At 40.6% G+C, this 18,241-nt stretch overlaps 2 protein-coding genes across 21 annotated transcripts in view; one reads left to right on the top strand and one right to left on the bottom strand.

Moving 5' to 3' along the window:
• LOC308471663 (uncharacterized protein) overlaps positions 1–18,241 on the top strand; it is a 93,615-nt gene that overhangs the window by 61,407 nt on the left and 13,967 nt on the right. The window lies entirely within an intron of this gene.
• LOC308471560 (contactin-4) overlaps positions 1–18,241 on the bottom strand; it is a 520,761-nt gene that overhangs the window by 49,667 nt on the left and 452,853 nt on the right. For all 13 annotated transcript variants that reach the window (XM_080995664.1, XM_080995658.1, XM_080995657.1 and 10 more), the window contains one exon: positions 13,717–13,844. In XM_080995664.1, the coding sequence (XP_080851790.1) occupies positions 13,717–13,844 (128 nt within the window). The remainder of the gene's footprint in view (positions 1–13,716; positions 13,845–18,241) is intronic.

Here is an 18,241-nt window from a genome sequence, read left to right on the forward strand (position 1 = left end):
GGTGTAATCAAGAAACGAAACCCAGGAAAGAGCTATGCAGACGGGAGGAGGAGGAAGAGGCGACTTGAATCATTGGGGTATTAGGTAATAGGTTTAGTCGCACCCAAGCAATGTTCACAATTACACTCTATTTTCTGCTATATAACAGAATGGTTGCTACTCACTTCTATGAAAGGAAAAGTGCTGCAGTTAAGAATACTACTGTGGTTTAGGGCAGGGGTCAGCAAACTTTTTCAGCAGGGGGCTGTTCCGCTGTCCCTCAGATCTTGGGGGCGGGAGCAGACTATATATTTTTTTGGGGGGGGGGAATGAACAAATTCCTATGCCCCATAAATAACCCAGAGATGCATTTTAAATAAAAGCACACATTCTACTCATGTAAAAACACCAGGCAGGCCCCACAAATAACCCAGAGATGCATTTTAAATAAAAGGACACATTCTACTCATGTAAAAACATGCGGATTCCCAGACCAACCACGGTCCAGATTTAGAAGGCGATTGGGCCGGATCCGGCCACCAGGTCTTAGTTTGCCTACCCATTGTTTAGGGTCTCATCTATCCTTGACTTGTTATTGGCTTACACACTAAAGGTCATAAAAGACACACATTTGGTTAGCATTCAAGGATGATTAAAGATGTATAAGAAACGTATAGAACCTCTTCCTCCTCAAGGGTCAAGGTAATTTAATTAATTAATAATAATATACATTTGGTTGCTCCAAATGAACTTCCTGTGTCCTGCTCTGCCCTTGCTATCCATAGCATAGTTTTCTATAACATGCATTTATTCACTCTCCTCTCCTAATGTGAAAAGAGACTGGGACATACGTCACACACCGGGGAGAAGGTAACGGGAATATTATTCCGTGAACTTCCCCAGGTTTGCCATAATGTATAACTTGGCCCTAACAATAGCTTAAATGAATAGGCAAGGACTACCGTTCACAACGATTTTTATTCCGCTATTCCAGATCCTGGCATATGGTGACAAAAGAAACAACACAACTAAAACTATACTAGAAACCTCATTATAGAAACCTGCAAATGAGGATGCCTTCTCTGTCTCCCTTACGATTTACTGATTTGATTTACTGTACCATTTTTTCAGTCAGCCTGAATTGGTACCAGGAGGTAAATCTTTTTGGTTGTATCCTTCTGTCCACAAAAAGCTTTTGAAGGGGGAGTGACTTTTGCCTATTTCGTTTCCATATGAAGCTTCCAGTGCCACTTCCACACTGTTCAAGAGGGCTTTCCAACCCTCCAGAGAAGCTTTTGGGAGAGGGATGTAGGAAGAATTGGCAAATGTTGCCTCTACTCTTCTCCTGGCAGGAATGAATCTAGATGCAAGCTGCTGCATATCTACATGATTAAATAATTTGTGATAAAGAGGCATGGCAAAAAACATTACTTGTCCTCTAAAGAGGTTGTTCCATTGCCTCACTGCACCCTGGTGTTGTCTCCTCGGTGCAAGGACAAATTAATTTTAATTCCAATCTTAATTCAGAGAATCGTTTGTCAGCAGCCTGAACAACACTATCCTTTGCTTATATAATTTTCATGCATCTGCTGTATTAACAAGTTCAGCCATCTTGGAAGCCAGAATGTACAACATCTTACAAGATGACCATAATGCAGGATGAGGAATGTTCCGTTATGATTCACGGCTTTAAAATGAGTTGTATGAAAACGTGAACATTCCACTTTTTTTGGAAGCATTTCTAAAACACTTTTCAAATGGTAAGTGGACAATTAGGCTTCATTGATTTTTACTGCAAACCAAATTATCCATGTTGTTAAACAGCTTGAAGCTACAAAGAAATACACCAGATGGAGTGGAAAAGAAGGAGAAATCAAACCATTTAACATAGAGAGGTCCGCAGAGTTATTTCTTGTCGGGAGAGAAAATTACTATCGCCATTTTCAGCACAGACTGCTGTTCACGGGGAGATTTTGCCTTCTGGCTGGGTAGCAGTAGCGTTTCCACTGGTGCCCTGCAACCAAAGTGTTCCTCTAAAAGCAACAGCTGCCCCTGTGTTTTATAATTAGGATGCAAGTATTAGAAGTGCTAGTTAAAAGTTCCCTTAGAGAGATGACATTATAACAGCGATAGAATAAGGCCATGGTCCTCAAGCTTCTTTGATGCTGCATGGAAAGATGCTGGCTCACTGTGCTTGGCTATAGGGCGAGATAAGATCTTTGGAACAACAGCATGAGGTCAGACTGAGCATATTCTCTCATACGGAACATAGCACATTTGGCAAATCTTCTTTAAATCTAGGTTCAAATCCAAGTTTTGGAAGCTTGGGCTGAATAAAAACAAAAAAAGTATGCAGCTTCCAAGCGGTATTAGTGTTCTGGCTTCTAACTCTCTCAAACCACCTATAGCCCAATATTCATGCACTTGTTAAAGCCCATCAGGGCCATTCATCTCATTAGACAATATAAAAAGTATGGTGTTATTTTTCACTTCTTTCTTTCTTTCTTTCTTTCTTTCTTTCTTTCTTTCTTTCTTTCTACATTCTATGATTACTAGTGGTGACAATTGGGGATTAATATAGACTCATTATGTATTTATATTTCTTGACTTTATTTTGTTTATGTTTCTAAGAGCTTGAGTTTTGGTCAACGACTTCCTCCTCCTCCTCCTTTAAATTTATTTCCCACCTTTCCTCTCAGAGGAGCCCATGGTGGCAAACAACAAGTAACAAAACAATAAAAACACATTGAAAGCAAATTCACCAGGGAAATGGGAAATATCTCAACTTAAAAAGCTTGTGGAAGGTTTTCAACAGGTGACAAAAAGATATGGCACCTGTTTAATATTCAAGGGGAGGGAATTCCAAAGGGTGGGTGCCACAACAGTAGAAACTTGGTTCCTACATTGGACAGAACAGCCTCCCAATTGGATGGTATCTGCAGAAGGCCCTCCCCTGCACAGCTCAGTGATCAACTTAAGATAAAAGGGGTGAGACAACCTTTCAAATATTCTGCTCCCAAGCTGTATAAGTCTTTATAAACCAAAGCCAGCACCATGAGCTTAGCCTAGTAGCTGTCTGATTGGCCACTGTGAGAACAGGATGCTGGACAAGATGGGTCATTAGCCTGACGCAACAGATTCTTATGTTCAGCAACTCTTAAATTTGGGAAGCCCTGATGTAGGGTAAAACAACATGTCTTGTTACTAATGTCTTGTTGCAAACTAGGATCTTGTCCAGTTTAGTCTGGCTGTTCAAGAAAACAAGCACTGTCCAAATTGAACAGTATTGGGAATATGACTCCTATATTCTGACATAGCTCAGCAGTTCTAACCAGAGTGTCAGAGATCTGCAGACCCCTCTTGTGCAGCGTGAATAAGCGTATATCCTGTGTTTTGTCTCTGAATGCTGCATTGTTAGAACTTGCTAGCTCTGCTGATGTAAGTCTACAGTTATTATGTAAGGTAAAGGTAAAGGAACCCCTGACCGTTACGTCCAGTCGTGACCGACTCTGGGGTTGCGGCGCTCATCTCGCTTTATTGGCCGAGGGAGCCGGCGTACAGCTTCCGGGTCATGTGGCCAGCATGACTAAGCCGCTTCTGGCGAACAAGAGCAGCACACGGAAACACCGTTTACCTTCCCGCAGGAGCGGTACCTATTTATCTACTTGCACTTCATGCTTTCGAACTGCTAGGTTGGCAGGAGCAGGAACCGAGCAATGGGAGCTCAACAGTTATTATGTAGTCCTCTAAAATTTCTAATTCATCGCACGAATCAGTTTCCCCCAACCTTGTGCCCTCCAGATATTGTTAGGCTCCAACTTCAATTATTCTCAGCCAGAATGGCTAATAGTCAGGGATAATATCCATCAATATCTGGAGAGTACCACTTACATCAGAAACAGAGCTTCTTTCACCATTGGACTTAAGAACATACTGTCTTTTGCAGCTCTCAGGTACCCAATCAGTATGTGAGGCTTCATTCACAATCTTGTTTTCCTGGAAACATATTATCAGGAGTCCAAAGATGCTCTGAGCTGCTATCATGCAGCTAGTTAAATTAAATTGGGTGGGATCCAACTAACGAGTCCTGCTAGCAGAAGCCTGCATAAAGATGTCTGCTGGTGCAACAGCACTTTCCACCCCCCACTTTCCCCTGCCTCTCCTCTGAAATTGGCTTGGGGGGTTAAGAGACTCCTTTCCCCAAAACAGCATGAACTGAGGTGACGGTAGATTGTTCCCTCTGGAAAGCTGAAATGCTTGTGCTGATGATTGCCACACTGCTATGTTGAATTCCTTGCATTGAGAGCCAGCATGGTGTAGTGGTTAAGAGTGGTGGACTCGTAATCTGGTGAATGGGGTTCGCTTCCCCCCTCCTACACATGCAGCTGCTGGGTGACCTTGGGCTAGTCACACTTCTCTGAAGTCTCTCAGCCTCACTCACCTCACAGAGTGTTTGTTGTGGGGGAGGAAGGGAAAGGAGATTGTTAGCCGCTTTGAGACACCTTAGGGTAGTGATAAAGCGGGATTTCAAATCCAAACTCCTCCTCCTCCTCCTCTTCTTCTTTGCTGATTTTATTCCATTATATTACCTCTGTGTGCAATTGTTGCCTTCCTATTTTCCTCCGTTCATTCTTTCTCCAAGTAATATTCTTTATATTTTGACATTTGGTTTCATTAAAAAGGGAATTCTAACTAATTTCTCTCCAGGATCTTCCTGTGTGCTTAAGATTGCACAATTAAACTACAACCTTAGGATTGTAAGCATACTTCACAAAGCTGTGTACAATGCAGTGTGTATTCCTGAGAAGAATAAAAAGAGTCACCTTTCAAAGCTTTAATTCCTAAAGTTCATTACAAGTGCAATTTCCCCTTACTGCTAAACAAACATGTTAAAAATATTGGGAACAACACCTCGAAATCGTTTAAAAGCTGAAGTGATTCAGCAAATGCACCAGTGTGCTGAAAAACTTTCGCCCTTTCAACCAAATAATTCAGTTGCAGCTGTTTTGTGGCACTTTCCCGTAGTAGGGAAATACCAGACAAATGGTAAGTACCTGTATGGAAATACAGCTATAAATATGGATTGTAGCATGATGGATGGATACCAGAACCTACTTTTCCATCCTGATCCTACCTGGCTTTGCCTCATCTCTTTCCCACTGTTTCCAGGAAATCTTGTCTCAATCTGCTGCCTCATCTGCCATAGCTCGGTGGTAGAGAATCTGCTGTTGATGTAAGATCCCATGTTCAATTCCCAAGAACTCAGGGTAAATCTGGGAATGCCACCCTGTCCGAAATTCTGGAGAGCCTGTGCCAGTCAGTGTAGAAAATGCCATGCTAGATGGAGGAATAATGCTCAATATAAGGTAGCTTTCTACATAAGGCTTAAGGCTTAACACTTCTGGGCTCACTAGAGTCATCTGACGGGATGCTGTTGGAAAGGGGATGCTGACCTAGATGGACCTTTGGCTATCCCAGCAGAACAGTTATGTTCCAGCCCTTGTTTCCTTATTTTCTTTGCAACTTGAATGACTGCCTAAATGGAAGGAAGGGATAATCTGCAAATTGTTTTAAACTTCTGAGCCTTTATATATACACATATATATATGGGAGGTCACGAGAAGATGCTACAAAAACCATTAGCTCTAGTCCCCACAAGAAAAATACTAAGAAATAAAAACATGTAATGCACACAATAAAACACTTGTATCTTCCTGTGCAGAGTATTTGCTTTGTCAGATCTCACCTAGTGAAACAAATATTTAGGAACATCACATGGTTCTGTCTTTCTTTCCTTATTTATGTGAACAATAACATCATTTAAAGCCACTTAACTGACTAGAATGGTAAACAGCAAGGGAAATAAAATGTCTTGAAAGTAAAAAATTTATAGAGTATTTCAGTTTCTCATTTAATCAGTTTTCTAAAGGCAAGATAACTGAAGGAGATGTTCAGGGCCAGTAGATCCATTTTAATTTCAAAGTGTGTGTGTGTGTGTGTGTGTGTGTGTGTGTACACACACACACACACACACACACACACACTTCAATAAAGCTAGAGATAAGCTGTGGAATGTCCAAGAATTGTAGGTCAGAGATCTATGCTTTTTAATATCTAGCTGCTCTTCAGTAAGCCTTTCATCACGTTAATGACTAAGTCATACTGATTGTAAAGCAGTTGTAATGAGGCAATTAGTAAGGCAAATGACAACCATGGAGAATGAAATGAACAAGGCTCTCAACACAAACCAGATGGATATCTTCAATATATTTCTTGTTATCAGCTTGTGGCTTTATGGTAAATTGCATTGAATCAGTACTCAAGAAAACCATTTGAATTGGTTAATAAAGAACAACAACAGGAAACAAAAAGATATCTGTTCCAAACATAAAATTGTGGGGAAAGCACTTCTAAAATAGACCTGGAGGTGGGATCATGCCCCCAAGTAGCCTTCTAATTGGCTAAAGAGGCTGTCAGAAAAGGTCCTCCTGGAGCAGGACCTACTGAAAAGCAGGTTACCCTGTCCAGGAATCTCCGAAAATAGGACCAGGTAGTGAAAGGACATAAATGCTGTAATGGTAATTGATATTGCTTTGAAGTTAGAAGCTTTGCTGTGTAGACGGAAATAAGTTGCTACTACTTTTTAAATAAACAAACAAACAAACAAACAAATAAATAAATAAATAAATAAGGTCTGTCTCATATAATATAGTCAGGTCAATATAAATTAGTCTTCTTGTTCCTATCTGCCACTGTATTTGTGGCTTTCTAAAGCACAACTTAGGGATGCGGGTGCCGCCGTGGGTTAAACCACAGAGCCTAGGACTTGCCGATCAGAAGGTCGGCAGTTCGAATCCCCGGGACAGGGTGAGCTCCCATTGCTCGATCCCTGCTCCTGCCAACCTAGCAGTTCGAAAGCACGTCAAAGTGCAAGTAGATAAATCCCCTGTCCCGGGGATTCGAACTGCCGACCTTCTGATCGGCAAGCCCTAGGCCCTGTGGTTTAACCCACAGCGCCACCCACGTCCCTTAACCGAAGGGTACCTTTAATTATTTCTGTATGTTCTAAGACTACGTTTTTGCTTGTTGCTTGGATGTGACTTGTTATAAACTTCACTGTATGTAGAGTAAGATATGATATACCCATAATGTCTGTGGACATCTTGCAACAAAAGGTAAAATAAACCACTGGACCTGAAAAGCTCACATTCTTAAAGGAAGAACATTTAAAGTTGGGGGAAAAAAGTCTTCATTGTATTTTAATTAATGAAGTATGAGGAGAGCCAAAAGATAGTTTATGGTCAGAGAAACCTTCATATGATAAGTTTGTCTTTGTGTAGGCCACAGACCTGATTACTACTACTACTACTACTACTACCACTATTATTATTATTTATATTTGTATACTGCCCTATACATGTAGATCTCAGGTGACCCACAACATAAAAATTACAATATAAAACACACAAAATATATAATAAAAACAAAAACAAAGACCACCCAATAATCCACATCACATTTAAAAAAGTGGCACCCAGTTATCATTCTATGGTTCCAGCCAAACTAATATACATCTCACTCAAGACACAGACCTATCCATGTAAAATAGGGTACTTTCACAGTTCATTTAGAGTTCACAACAGTTTTCTGCATTTTATATCTTTCATTATGGGACAGATTTTAGCACCGTGATTCTCAGGTTGCAGTTAATATCCATGCCTCAGCCCTACGGGTATATTCTCTGCTTCATGCGCACATGTAGCTCCCATTAATACTAATGGGATTGACTCAGAACTGAGCACTAGGGAAAATAAAAGTACTTTTTAATGTCCCCTGACCTTATCACAAAGTGAAGGAATTCTTAAGCCACGTGAACTAACCATGAAGCGAAGTTTATATCAACTAAGGCAATTGGCACGCTCCTACAGAAGCGGCGACAAAGTCTGGGATTGTGTACGCACTACCAGCTTAAAATGCTGTGTTTCCGATCACATTTGCACAACATTGTACACATCAGTATGGTTCAATGTGTTTCTAAGTTGCTGCTGTCCATCCACACTAGTGGGCAGAGAGGGGGCGTGGATATCTTCATATGGCTTACATGTTCAGATCCGATCAACACTGGTTTCGAAGGAAACCCATCTGTCAGGGGTTCAGGGACAGAGGCACAGGGTAGGCAGGAGATGGAGAGCGATGGGGATGAATCCCAGGACAGCGAGGAAGAGGATGACAATGACTCTAGAGATTCCATGAGTCTTTCCAGCGAATCAGAGGATTCCCAGAAGGGGGCGCCGGTGGTCAAGGCCAGGGGAGCCCCAGGGGGGACTTGTCAGGAGCAGGGGGCCAGCGGGGGATCCCAAAGTGGCAGCTGGGCGTCAGGACCAGCCTCCCCGCCAGACTGCAGCGAAGGGGGTGGAGGTTCCAGTGTATCAGGGGAGGCGGCTCCGGCAGTAGAGAAAGGAGGGAGGTCGGAGCAAGCCACCCTCCCGGAAGGGGAGGGGAGTAGTGAAGGGAGTAGTGTAGCTGTCAAAAGGAAAGTTAGAGGTTGGGGGCGCGCGCCAAGTTCAAATGTAGAGGCGCGCGGAAGTACAGGGAGCCCGGAGGAGGGGCCAGGTCCCAAAGCCCGCAGGAGGGGGCAAGAGCAGTCTGATTCCGCGTCGGAGGAATCCAGGAGGGGCGAAACCCCAGCGGGCAGAAAGACCCTGCGGAAAAGGAAAGAGAGAAAGAGGTGGAGCAGCGCAAGCCTCTTAAACTGGTGCAGGGCAGGGACAGATTCAGAAGGGACTTCAGCGGTCTAAGCCTAGCAGACGTAGGGCTGCGCGCCTCGGATCTGAAGCAAACAATGAACTGCAATAAACACTTTTGTATATAAGAAAAGAAAGGCGTTGGTCTTTTGTGAGCTGAGACTTGAGGCAGCCCTGACACCATCCAAATGCAGTATTTCTCATAACGCTATAGGATAGGCGTGGTTGTCGCTAATGTTGTGTGTACATGGCTCCACAAACAAAATGGCGAAAGTACTGATTGCACAGTAAATGGGAGTGTGTACACACCCTGAGATCAGCCAGACACTGAAATGCCAGTTTAGGAGGCCCTAATATGGAAAAACTTGTGAACGACAGGCCAATGTGCAAGGTGCATAGTCCATGATGCTTATACGATCCACGATGCTTATACGAAGGACCAAAGAAAAGGTCCCACCAACAGCAGCAATGGATTTCCTGTTGTGAATTTTATAGCGTACAGTGGTACTTCGGGTTACATACACTTCAGGTTACATACGCTTCAGGTTACACACTCCGCTAACCCAGAAATAGTGCTTCAGGTTAAGAACTTTGCTGCAGGATAAGAACAGAAATCGGGCTCCGGCGGTGCAGCGGCAGCAGGAGGCCCCATTAGCTAAAATGGTGCTTCAGGTTAAGAACAGTTTCAGGTTAAGAACAGACCTCTGGAATGAATTAAGTACTTAACCCAAGGTACCACTGTACATCAGAGGGTCCTAGGTAATAAAGAAGGCTACAAAACAGCTAACACATTACAACGAAGGCCCGTTTGCTATAGTTTTAGTCTTGGTGTGTCCACTGGAAAATGCTATAAATAAATAAATAAATTCTCAAACTTCACAGTACTACAAGTGAAATAAATCATTTCTAATAAATCTTCAAAAAGGAACACATATGTGCAATATATGCTTTCTTTTATCAGATTTCCTAACTCCGGTCTTGCTTCCTTCACTCTCACAGTTGATAAAAACTGTCATTTAAATACATGCCACTCAAGATGACTTTGAACAAATATTGGCTAGGAAAGGCTGAAAGGCTGTGGCCATCTATCTCTGCTGGTGTTTGGCAGAATTAAATTGACAGGGTTAGAATGCTGTGATTGATTACAAAGCAATAAATCCATCTCTTTTGATCTATTTTCCAATAGAGGATTTTCCCGTCACAAATGAGAGAGAGATGAAAAATGTTTATCAATGTTATAATCTATGTGTCTGTTGTGTAAAGTAATTCATCAGACACAAGACTACTCATAAAAAAGTGTATAATTTAATTTAAAACATTTGTCATTGTCAGCACATCTAACAAATTACAACACCAAATGTTATTGCCGACATTTTATTATTACGTTTAATTTGGTGATAGAGAGTTTCTGGGCATACATTTCAGAGCCTTGAGATACATTTTTAAAAATGATCAGTGGCTAACAGTATTCAATCATGCGCTGATTATATCTTGGGGAAAATATGACTGGTGTTGCAAGGGCAACAAGAATAAGTTACTAATTTTCTCTGAACATGACAAATTTTACTGATGCACTTAAAAATGATTTTTAATACCATCTCATTCACTGAGACAACAAGGAAATATATCTACCGCTGGGATAGGAAAGTCAGAGAGCCAATATTGCTCTTCAGGCTCAAACCACACCAACTATTAATTGTATGGCTAGCAATTCTTGTCCTGCATTTGTATATGTATTTTTTATTTCTGTGAGCCATACAGAAAACATATGTTATCCATTGTCTGTCCTATAATAAACAATGATGATTTAAAACAGGCACATAGGCAAACTTGGCCCTCCATATGTTTTTGGCCTACAACTCCCATGATCCCTAGCTAGCAGGAGCAGTGGTCAGGGATGATGCATAGCTGTGCATAGGATTGCAACATGGAGCTTGCTAAAAACAATTATATCTTATCCAGAAGTGATCTCTCTCTTAATACTGTAATGGCATGATCTGCAGCTTTATAAATGAAAAAGGAATCAGTGTAATGATGGGGGGGGGGGGGAGAAGGAAGGGGAGCCACACAGTGGAGGTGGTGCTTGGGGGAGAAGCCGCCTAGTTCACTCTGCTTTCCTAATTGCAGCTAGTAGTTCTATTAGACAACAACAAGAAATGAATTTGTAAAACTGATGGAACCGCATGCAACTCTTTGTTAGGTACTCTCATATAGCAAACTTTACACTTTTGTCTATAAAGTGCTAAATAAGCACGCATGTGGATAGATGTGCCCAGAAGCTGAAGGCACATGATGGAATATGTTTGCTGAATCTAAGCCAGACTGAGACTGGGCACCAGCCCTTAGTCCTCTTTCGCTGTTTCTTAACACATGAAAGCAACAGTCTATACTTCCGGATGACTTCTTTATTGAGCATTCATCCTGACTGGTTTGCAGGGGGGTTAGGCAACAACACCTATTCACTGAGCATTCATTCTGATTTCTTTGTGGGGAGGTTAATGACATAATGCAAAACAACAAAACAAAACAAAACATGTTATCCCACACTTTACCTATTGCAAAAAATCTGATTTTGAGGAAGCAGATTTGCTGCACATGAGTTGCAAATCAACTTTAATTGTGTGACCTGAATTTGTTGGTATAGCAAAGGTTTGGATTTGCCATATTTCCTTGCCAATCTACCCCAGGAGAGTAGTGCATGGTGCTTACCAAGGACAGCAGGTGTGCATGGGAAATGACCAGGGCCATGGACCAAATGTGTCTCTTGGGCCAGAGATTTCTCATCCCTGCACTATTGTTATTGTTATTGTTTTTTTATATATATCCTGCTTTTTTCTAGGCTGGGACTCAAGGCAGCTTATACAAATTAAAACAACACGGGTAAAATACAGAAAGCTAAAAACATATAAAGCATAACAGTTAAAAGGTAGTTAAACTATAATAGAATAAGAATTTAAAAATCTACAAAGTAAATATAGGCATGTAGAAAACCGTATGTGACTCTGAACTCAATAATAGCAATGAAACAATGCAATCCTTTCAAGTTTCCTACTTCAGACAATACAGGGGAATTTTGAAGGGCCAAACTAAGCTTTGCTGCTAAAATTAGAGTTATGCATTAGTGATTTTGAATGTGAAAAATCTGGCTCATTTTTCATTTCAGCAATATAGGGTCAGAAAGAAATTTCACACTTGGATATGTTAGTTTCAAGGGGAAAGCTTAATTAGCTCAGCAACAAGTGTGAGCGCTAGGGTTTTGCTTTAGGGAAGCATATAGAAAACACTACAATCATACCCCCCTCCCGAAGATTCTGTTGCCTATGTTTACATGTACATTTCAGTACAGCAGCTAATTATAAATGGTAAAAACATAAATTGTAAACTCTTACATTCTGTTCATGGTGATTTTTTCTTAAAGTACCTTTTTCCTTCCAGGAAGATCACTATGGCCATGGGGTAACCAACCTGGTTCCATCCATTGTACAGAGATTGAGCACCTGGAGGGTGCTGCAGATTCTCTCTGCATGAAAGAACCATCTGCTCTGATTGCTATTTATGTAGGTCTTCAGAGTGGAAGGGAGACATATTCTTGCATCCGCCACCAGTCAGGTGAGCCATGCCAGTCAGGTGTCCTCACCCCCACGAAGAACATCATGGCAAGGGAGAGACCTACTTAGCCTTGTCCATTGACCAATGAATGAGCAGCAGTATCAAGTCTATCAGACTGTGACTGTCATATATACAAAACTCCAACTTTTTCAACTCAGGCATACTGCTGAGCAAACCGTAAATAAGTATGAAATACTACACTCAAATATCTCATTTGAAACTTCCCTGACCAACCCAATCCAGAAAAATCCTAATCAGTAACACATACCCACCCCTCTCTAAAATCAAACTGACCCGTATTCAACCAACATATGAAAACAGGAAAAAGGTCCATCAGGCTTAAACCTCACTATCCAACCAAGAGAATGAACACGGTTATTCAGTAATATACCAAAAATATTAATGAGTACCAGCCTTAAAGAAAACATTTTCATGTTTATCAGTGGTATAGCACTGCCCAGACTGTGCTGAATATACAAGAATGATATGGTTTGCTGGAGATTAAAATGAAAGCCTGATTTTCTTCACATTTTGGGGGCAAGTGTGTCAAAATAAACTATTTATGAAACACTATGCTCAACATAGTGTTGCTCTGGTCCATGGCATCACGAAGAGTGAGACACGACTAAAAGACTAAACAACAACAAATGCTCAACATAATCTAAGAAAATACCAGATACTTTATCCAATGCTCACCTCTGTATCTTAAAGCCAGAAGAAAGGAACAAGGACCTACACTTAGTCACATCTTTCTTGACCAGTGCAATAATCCATATAGCTTGGATTCATGCTAAATTTGGTGTTCTCTAAGTCTTATCTGCCAATGAAAAACTGTTAGTCTAAACACATCTGGCTGCAGATATTGGCTTTGGACAATGTTTGTTTCATGCGGTACCATGTCACTTCATTTAACTGATTTGTATATCCACATTATTATTACTATATTATTATTATTATTATTATTATTATTATTATTATTATTATTTCTATACTGCCCTATACCTGAAGGTCACATGTAATCAGTTTGTTGATGAATATATCAGTTTGGAAATGAATATATTGCCTATTGAGCTATGTTATTGTTTTAAAGCTGGTTTATGTATGCAAAAGATGCATATTTATTTCAGAGGTTACCTTGACTTTTTATTTTATCTGTATAGTGTTGGTCAATGAACATATTCTATTTGTTCTTGATTACTCAGTAGCAAGTTCCAATGAGTTCAATGGGGTTTTCTCCCAGAGAAGTGGCCTTAGATTCTGGCCTAAATTGCACTTTTTTACAGCAACAGATGCTTCATATTTAAAAATTCACAAGATCTAAAACAGAAGAGATCTGCCCCATTAGAACTGAAGAATCAGAAATGTGTTGGGAGAAATGTGTTACCTTTTACCACCAGGTTTCCAGTGCTGCTGGCTGCGCCAAAATGATTTGTTGCTATACACGTGTAGCTTCCTGCATCAGCTTTAGTAACATTGGTAATCTTCAGAGTTCCATCTTCCAAAATAGTGTGTCTGAAAAACAATGGAGAGATGCAGGTGAAGAAGAAGAAGAAGAAGAAGAGGAGGAGGAGGAGGAGGAGGAGGAGGAGGAGGAGGAGGAGGAGGAGGTATTGCAACACTCAACGTTTATTATTTACATCTCAGGGGGTTGGATTGGATGACTATTGGGTTCCTTCCAACTCTATGATTCTATGAATACAAACACTTGATAAACCACTGCAAGTTACAATAGAAGTTGACTTGACAGACTATTAAGGAGGCAGAAATACATTAATCCAACGGAGACAAATTCCATGAGTTCTCAGTGTCCCTGGACCTAAGACTGAGTGGTACCCAGGGCCCGGTGCAAGAAGAAAGTGTTGTCAAGTCAATTGGGAGCAGTGACCATATCACTATTAAACCAGATGTACATGTAAATGGCCAACGGCCAAGAAAACTCGACCACATGAGGGGGTTGGTAAAAAGGAAGCTGAAAGGCAAAGCCAAGAACGTCAGATTGCTCCGAAATGCTTGGGATTTGTTTGAAAACACAATTATTACAAGCTCATCTGGAGTGTATAGTGCAGATCAGGAAGGCCAAGAACATGGGCATCCAGCAGAGTCAAGGAAGCTTTGGAAAAAGATAGTGGTGGTGGTGAGAATGAAGGAGACAGAACGCCCCTCACCTCCTTCAAACATCCAACTTCTTAGAGGGACATTGAAGGCATGCTTTTCTACCCTATAAGCAGAGGTGTGAGGGGGATGGGGAGGTGAGCAATACAAGCAGGGACAAAAGCCCCTAATTCATACACACACACACACACACACACACACAGATTGCTTAAATTAGAATAAGTTTATTTTGTTTTACAGAATTCACTTGCCTGAAGAGAACAATAACTAAAGACTACTGCTGCACAATCTCCATTACTCTCAACCACAGAGTTCTACAAGTTCCACTGACATGCACAATCACAGCCATGGGTGTTTTGGACATAACACATTAGTATAGTGACTGAAGAATGAGCTGCATGAACATAAATGGCACTCTCTTACATGTAGTGAGATGAGTCAATATGTAAATGATTTGTTGATAAAAAGTGGCATACAAATACTTGAAATAAATAAGGAAATAAACACTATCCAAACTTCAGCATTTTGATGACATCTGTCAAAAAATAATAATCTTGTTTTACCCAGGTTTTATTTTAAATACTTCCTGGCTTGTCTTTTTCTCCAGCACCCAAACGTCCTTGCATTTTCTGCGTTTTTTACTTTGTAGTGTAATGTTAGGCTGCTGATCACTTGAAAGGATTTGAGGATTTCCAATTCCAAGGAAGTGATGCTGGTAATTCTGGTATCAGCTCTCTGAGCCTCAAGGGGTTAGCATTACTTTACAGAATACAAATCTGTGCTGCTTGCATCTGTGAACTTGAGGTGTGAAGCTAGCTCTCTATAGCAAGTGGATGTCAGGAGGTATCTTGTGGCAGATATTAAAACTGTGAACAGGCAACCAAATCGTTTCATGAATCTGTGCAACCAAATTCTAGAACCACCATTCCTTTCAGTAATCTTCTTCATTTCATCCAAAGGATTTGCAATAAAACTGACAAATACCTGCTTAAGACAGCTGAGGTTTTTGTTAAAATAAATATACCAGAGCCTTAATTTTCCTCTTTGAACTGTGACTCACTGATGAAAGGGATTCAGGGCGACTAATCTAACCATTCGTTTCTGCTGAAGGTGCCTTTTTTCTTTTTCTTTTTTAAGCCATACTTATATTTTGAAGCTGTTGGGGCAGATGTTAACATAAGTAATTATTCTAGCACTTTGAAATTTGTTAAAAGGGTGCTCAGGAAATAGGAATGACTTGCACTTGTTTGTGTTGCCTCAAAAATTTCCTTTGTAAATGTTAAAACAGGGGGAAAGGCCCTTTGAGGCTACTGAATTGCTAAGTGGGTTGAAAGACAATGTGCCTTGATCAGCCATGCCAAGTGGCATTATGGGAAACGTTTTGTTTGAAGGTGAGAAGTTCAAACAAATTAAGCATTTTCCATCTTACTGAGAATCAAATATGTTTCAGCTGACAGATTACATAAGGAATTTCAGTGGGTCAGAGTTTGTTGGATAATCTCAAACTGGTCCTAATGGATGAACGGGGTTTGCTGAGCAAAAGTGTGCTGCAAGTTTTATCCAAAGATGGTACAATACTATGCTGGTTTAAATAAAAATAGGGTTGTCATCAGATAAAGGAAGTGTTCAACTATAACCCTATGCACATTTACCTCTGAGTACACAGAATACATTGTTAGTCAACTGATAATATGAACCAGCTAATAATGAACCAGAACTAATTGAGCAATTCAATAAAATAACAGTGTAGATGAAAATCACATACGTTGTTTTTAGACTATATAAGTCTATGTTACAGCTTAGCTTGCATGCACCAACTTCTAAAATCCATTGCTTCTTGAAGAGATGATCGTTCTAAGGCTCCATTTAACACCTACATTTTTGTAAACACCCTTCCAGTCATCAGAAAGTGTTTATTAATTTAAGTAATTCACACACACACACACTTCCTTTAATGGGGTTCCAATGTCAGCTGTGCATGGATGACACGTTAACACCCTTGGGTTTTGGCATGCAAGGAGTATATCAATTAATAAAGAATACCCACTGGACACGGGTGGCGCTGTGGTCTAAACCACTGAGCCTCTTGGGCTTGCCGATTGGAAGGTTGGCGGTTCGAATTCCCGCAACGGAGTGAGCTCCCGTTGCTCTGTCCCAGCTCCTGCCAACTGAGCAGTTCGAAAGTACACCAGTGACAGTAGATACTGTATTTTTCGCTCTATAAGACGCACATTTTCCCCTCCAAAAATTAAGGGGAAATGTGTGTGCGTATTATGGAGCGAATGCAGGCTCCTTGGCTTCAGCGATAGCAACGCGAAGCCTCTGGAGCGCAGTGGGAGCTCCCACAATTTTACCCATTATAAGCTACTTTTTATTTCTATCAACTCGTGCCTATGTGTCTACCATTCTTGTAAATGTTTTAATATGTGCATTGTTCGTCCAGGACTCTAATCTAGGTTTATAATGTTTGATGCAAAAGTGGGACATCTATAGATGTACATCATAGGATTAAGTACAAACAACGTTGTAAATGAAAAGTGGCTTATTTGTCTATGACACTTCCTTTCAAGTACATGTGCTGAGGATGGCAGTTTTTAGCTGTATTTTCTGAAGTTGGATTAATAGTAGTGCTTTGTATGGGGAAAAGTTTACCGTTTTGCAGTGCAATCCTATACTGAGTTCAGTGGGGTTTACTTCCATATAAATGTACAGTGGAACCTCGGGTTATGTACCGTCCTCCTTATGAATGTTTTGGGTAAAGAGCTCCGCTAACCCAGAAGTAGGTGCTCCTGGTTGTGAACTTTGCCCCAGGATGAAAACGGAAATCACACGCTGGTGGCACAGCGGCAGTGGAAGGCCCCATTAGCAAAAGCGTGCCTCAAGTTAAGAACAGTTTCGGGTTAGGAACGAATTAAGTTCGTAACCGGAGGTACCACTGTATAGGATGGCAGCCTAAATCGGCAGCCTGGCTTTTTAGTTAAGTAACTTATTGGTAGAGTGATTTCCAACCTTAGCTGATGTGGAAGAAAGCAAATGCCTTAATTGATTGGGCATTTGGTTGTCATTGTATTATTGTAATATGCAAAATAGCCATCAGAAAACCTTTTCCTTTTGAATTAAATATAATAAAGCTTATCCAGGCTCCAGAGTCAAAATGTGTTGTTTACTTACGTTAGTCATTAATCTCTATTGAATATTGTCTGCTAATATCTGTGAATTTTGACAATACTTGATATAAACTAAAGATGTAAATCTGCTAATACCACTTGGGCTATCACAAATGAGCTATAACTGGGATGCTTTTTAGTCATACTGTAAGCTTTTATCAGCAAAAGGAGAGCAAGAGATAATTTTACACTGGGAAAAAATAAAGGTGATAAAAGGCATTGCTACGTCCCTATAGAGATAGGTCATCTTATCTTCCATGTATTACATTATCTGCAACATACAGCAGCTGTTGATCTTTGCTGTGAACAGACCCACAGAGATGAAGAACGCATCTGAGTTTAGAGATAAATGGAAACACTCTTTTATTAAAAGTAAAGCTTTTTATGTCTAAGCCTTCAAAAACTGGCAGGCACCTCAGTTCTAGAGATCTGTGTTGCTGAATCTGACTTCGTATAATTATGATTGGTTTCAATTTTAAAAACATAAACACTTCAAAAACACTTCCTTTAGACTGCTGAGCAAAGGAACTGTTTTCGTCTTTGAAAAATGTAATGCATGAAAGCATTTGTTGATGGTTCATCACTTTCTGTTTTGCCATTTGCAAAATGGAATACACAAAGCATCTGTAC

The sequence above is a fragment of the Podarcis pityusensis genome, assembly GCF_964106645.2.
Source record: "Podarcis pityusensis genome assembly, chromosome: 2".
Taxonomy (NCBI): domain Eukaryota; kingdom Metazoa; phylum Chordata; class Lepidosauria; order Squamata; family Lacertidae; genus Podarcis; species Podarcis pityusensis.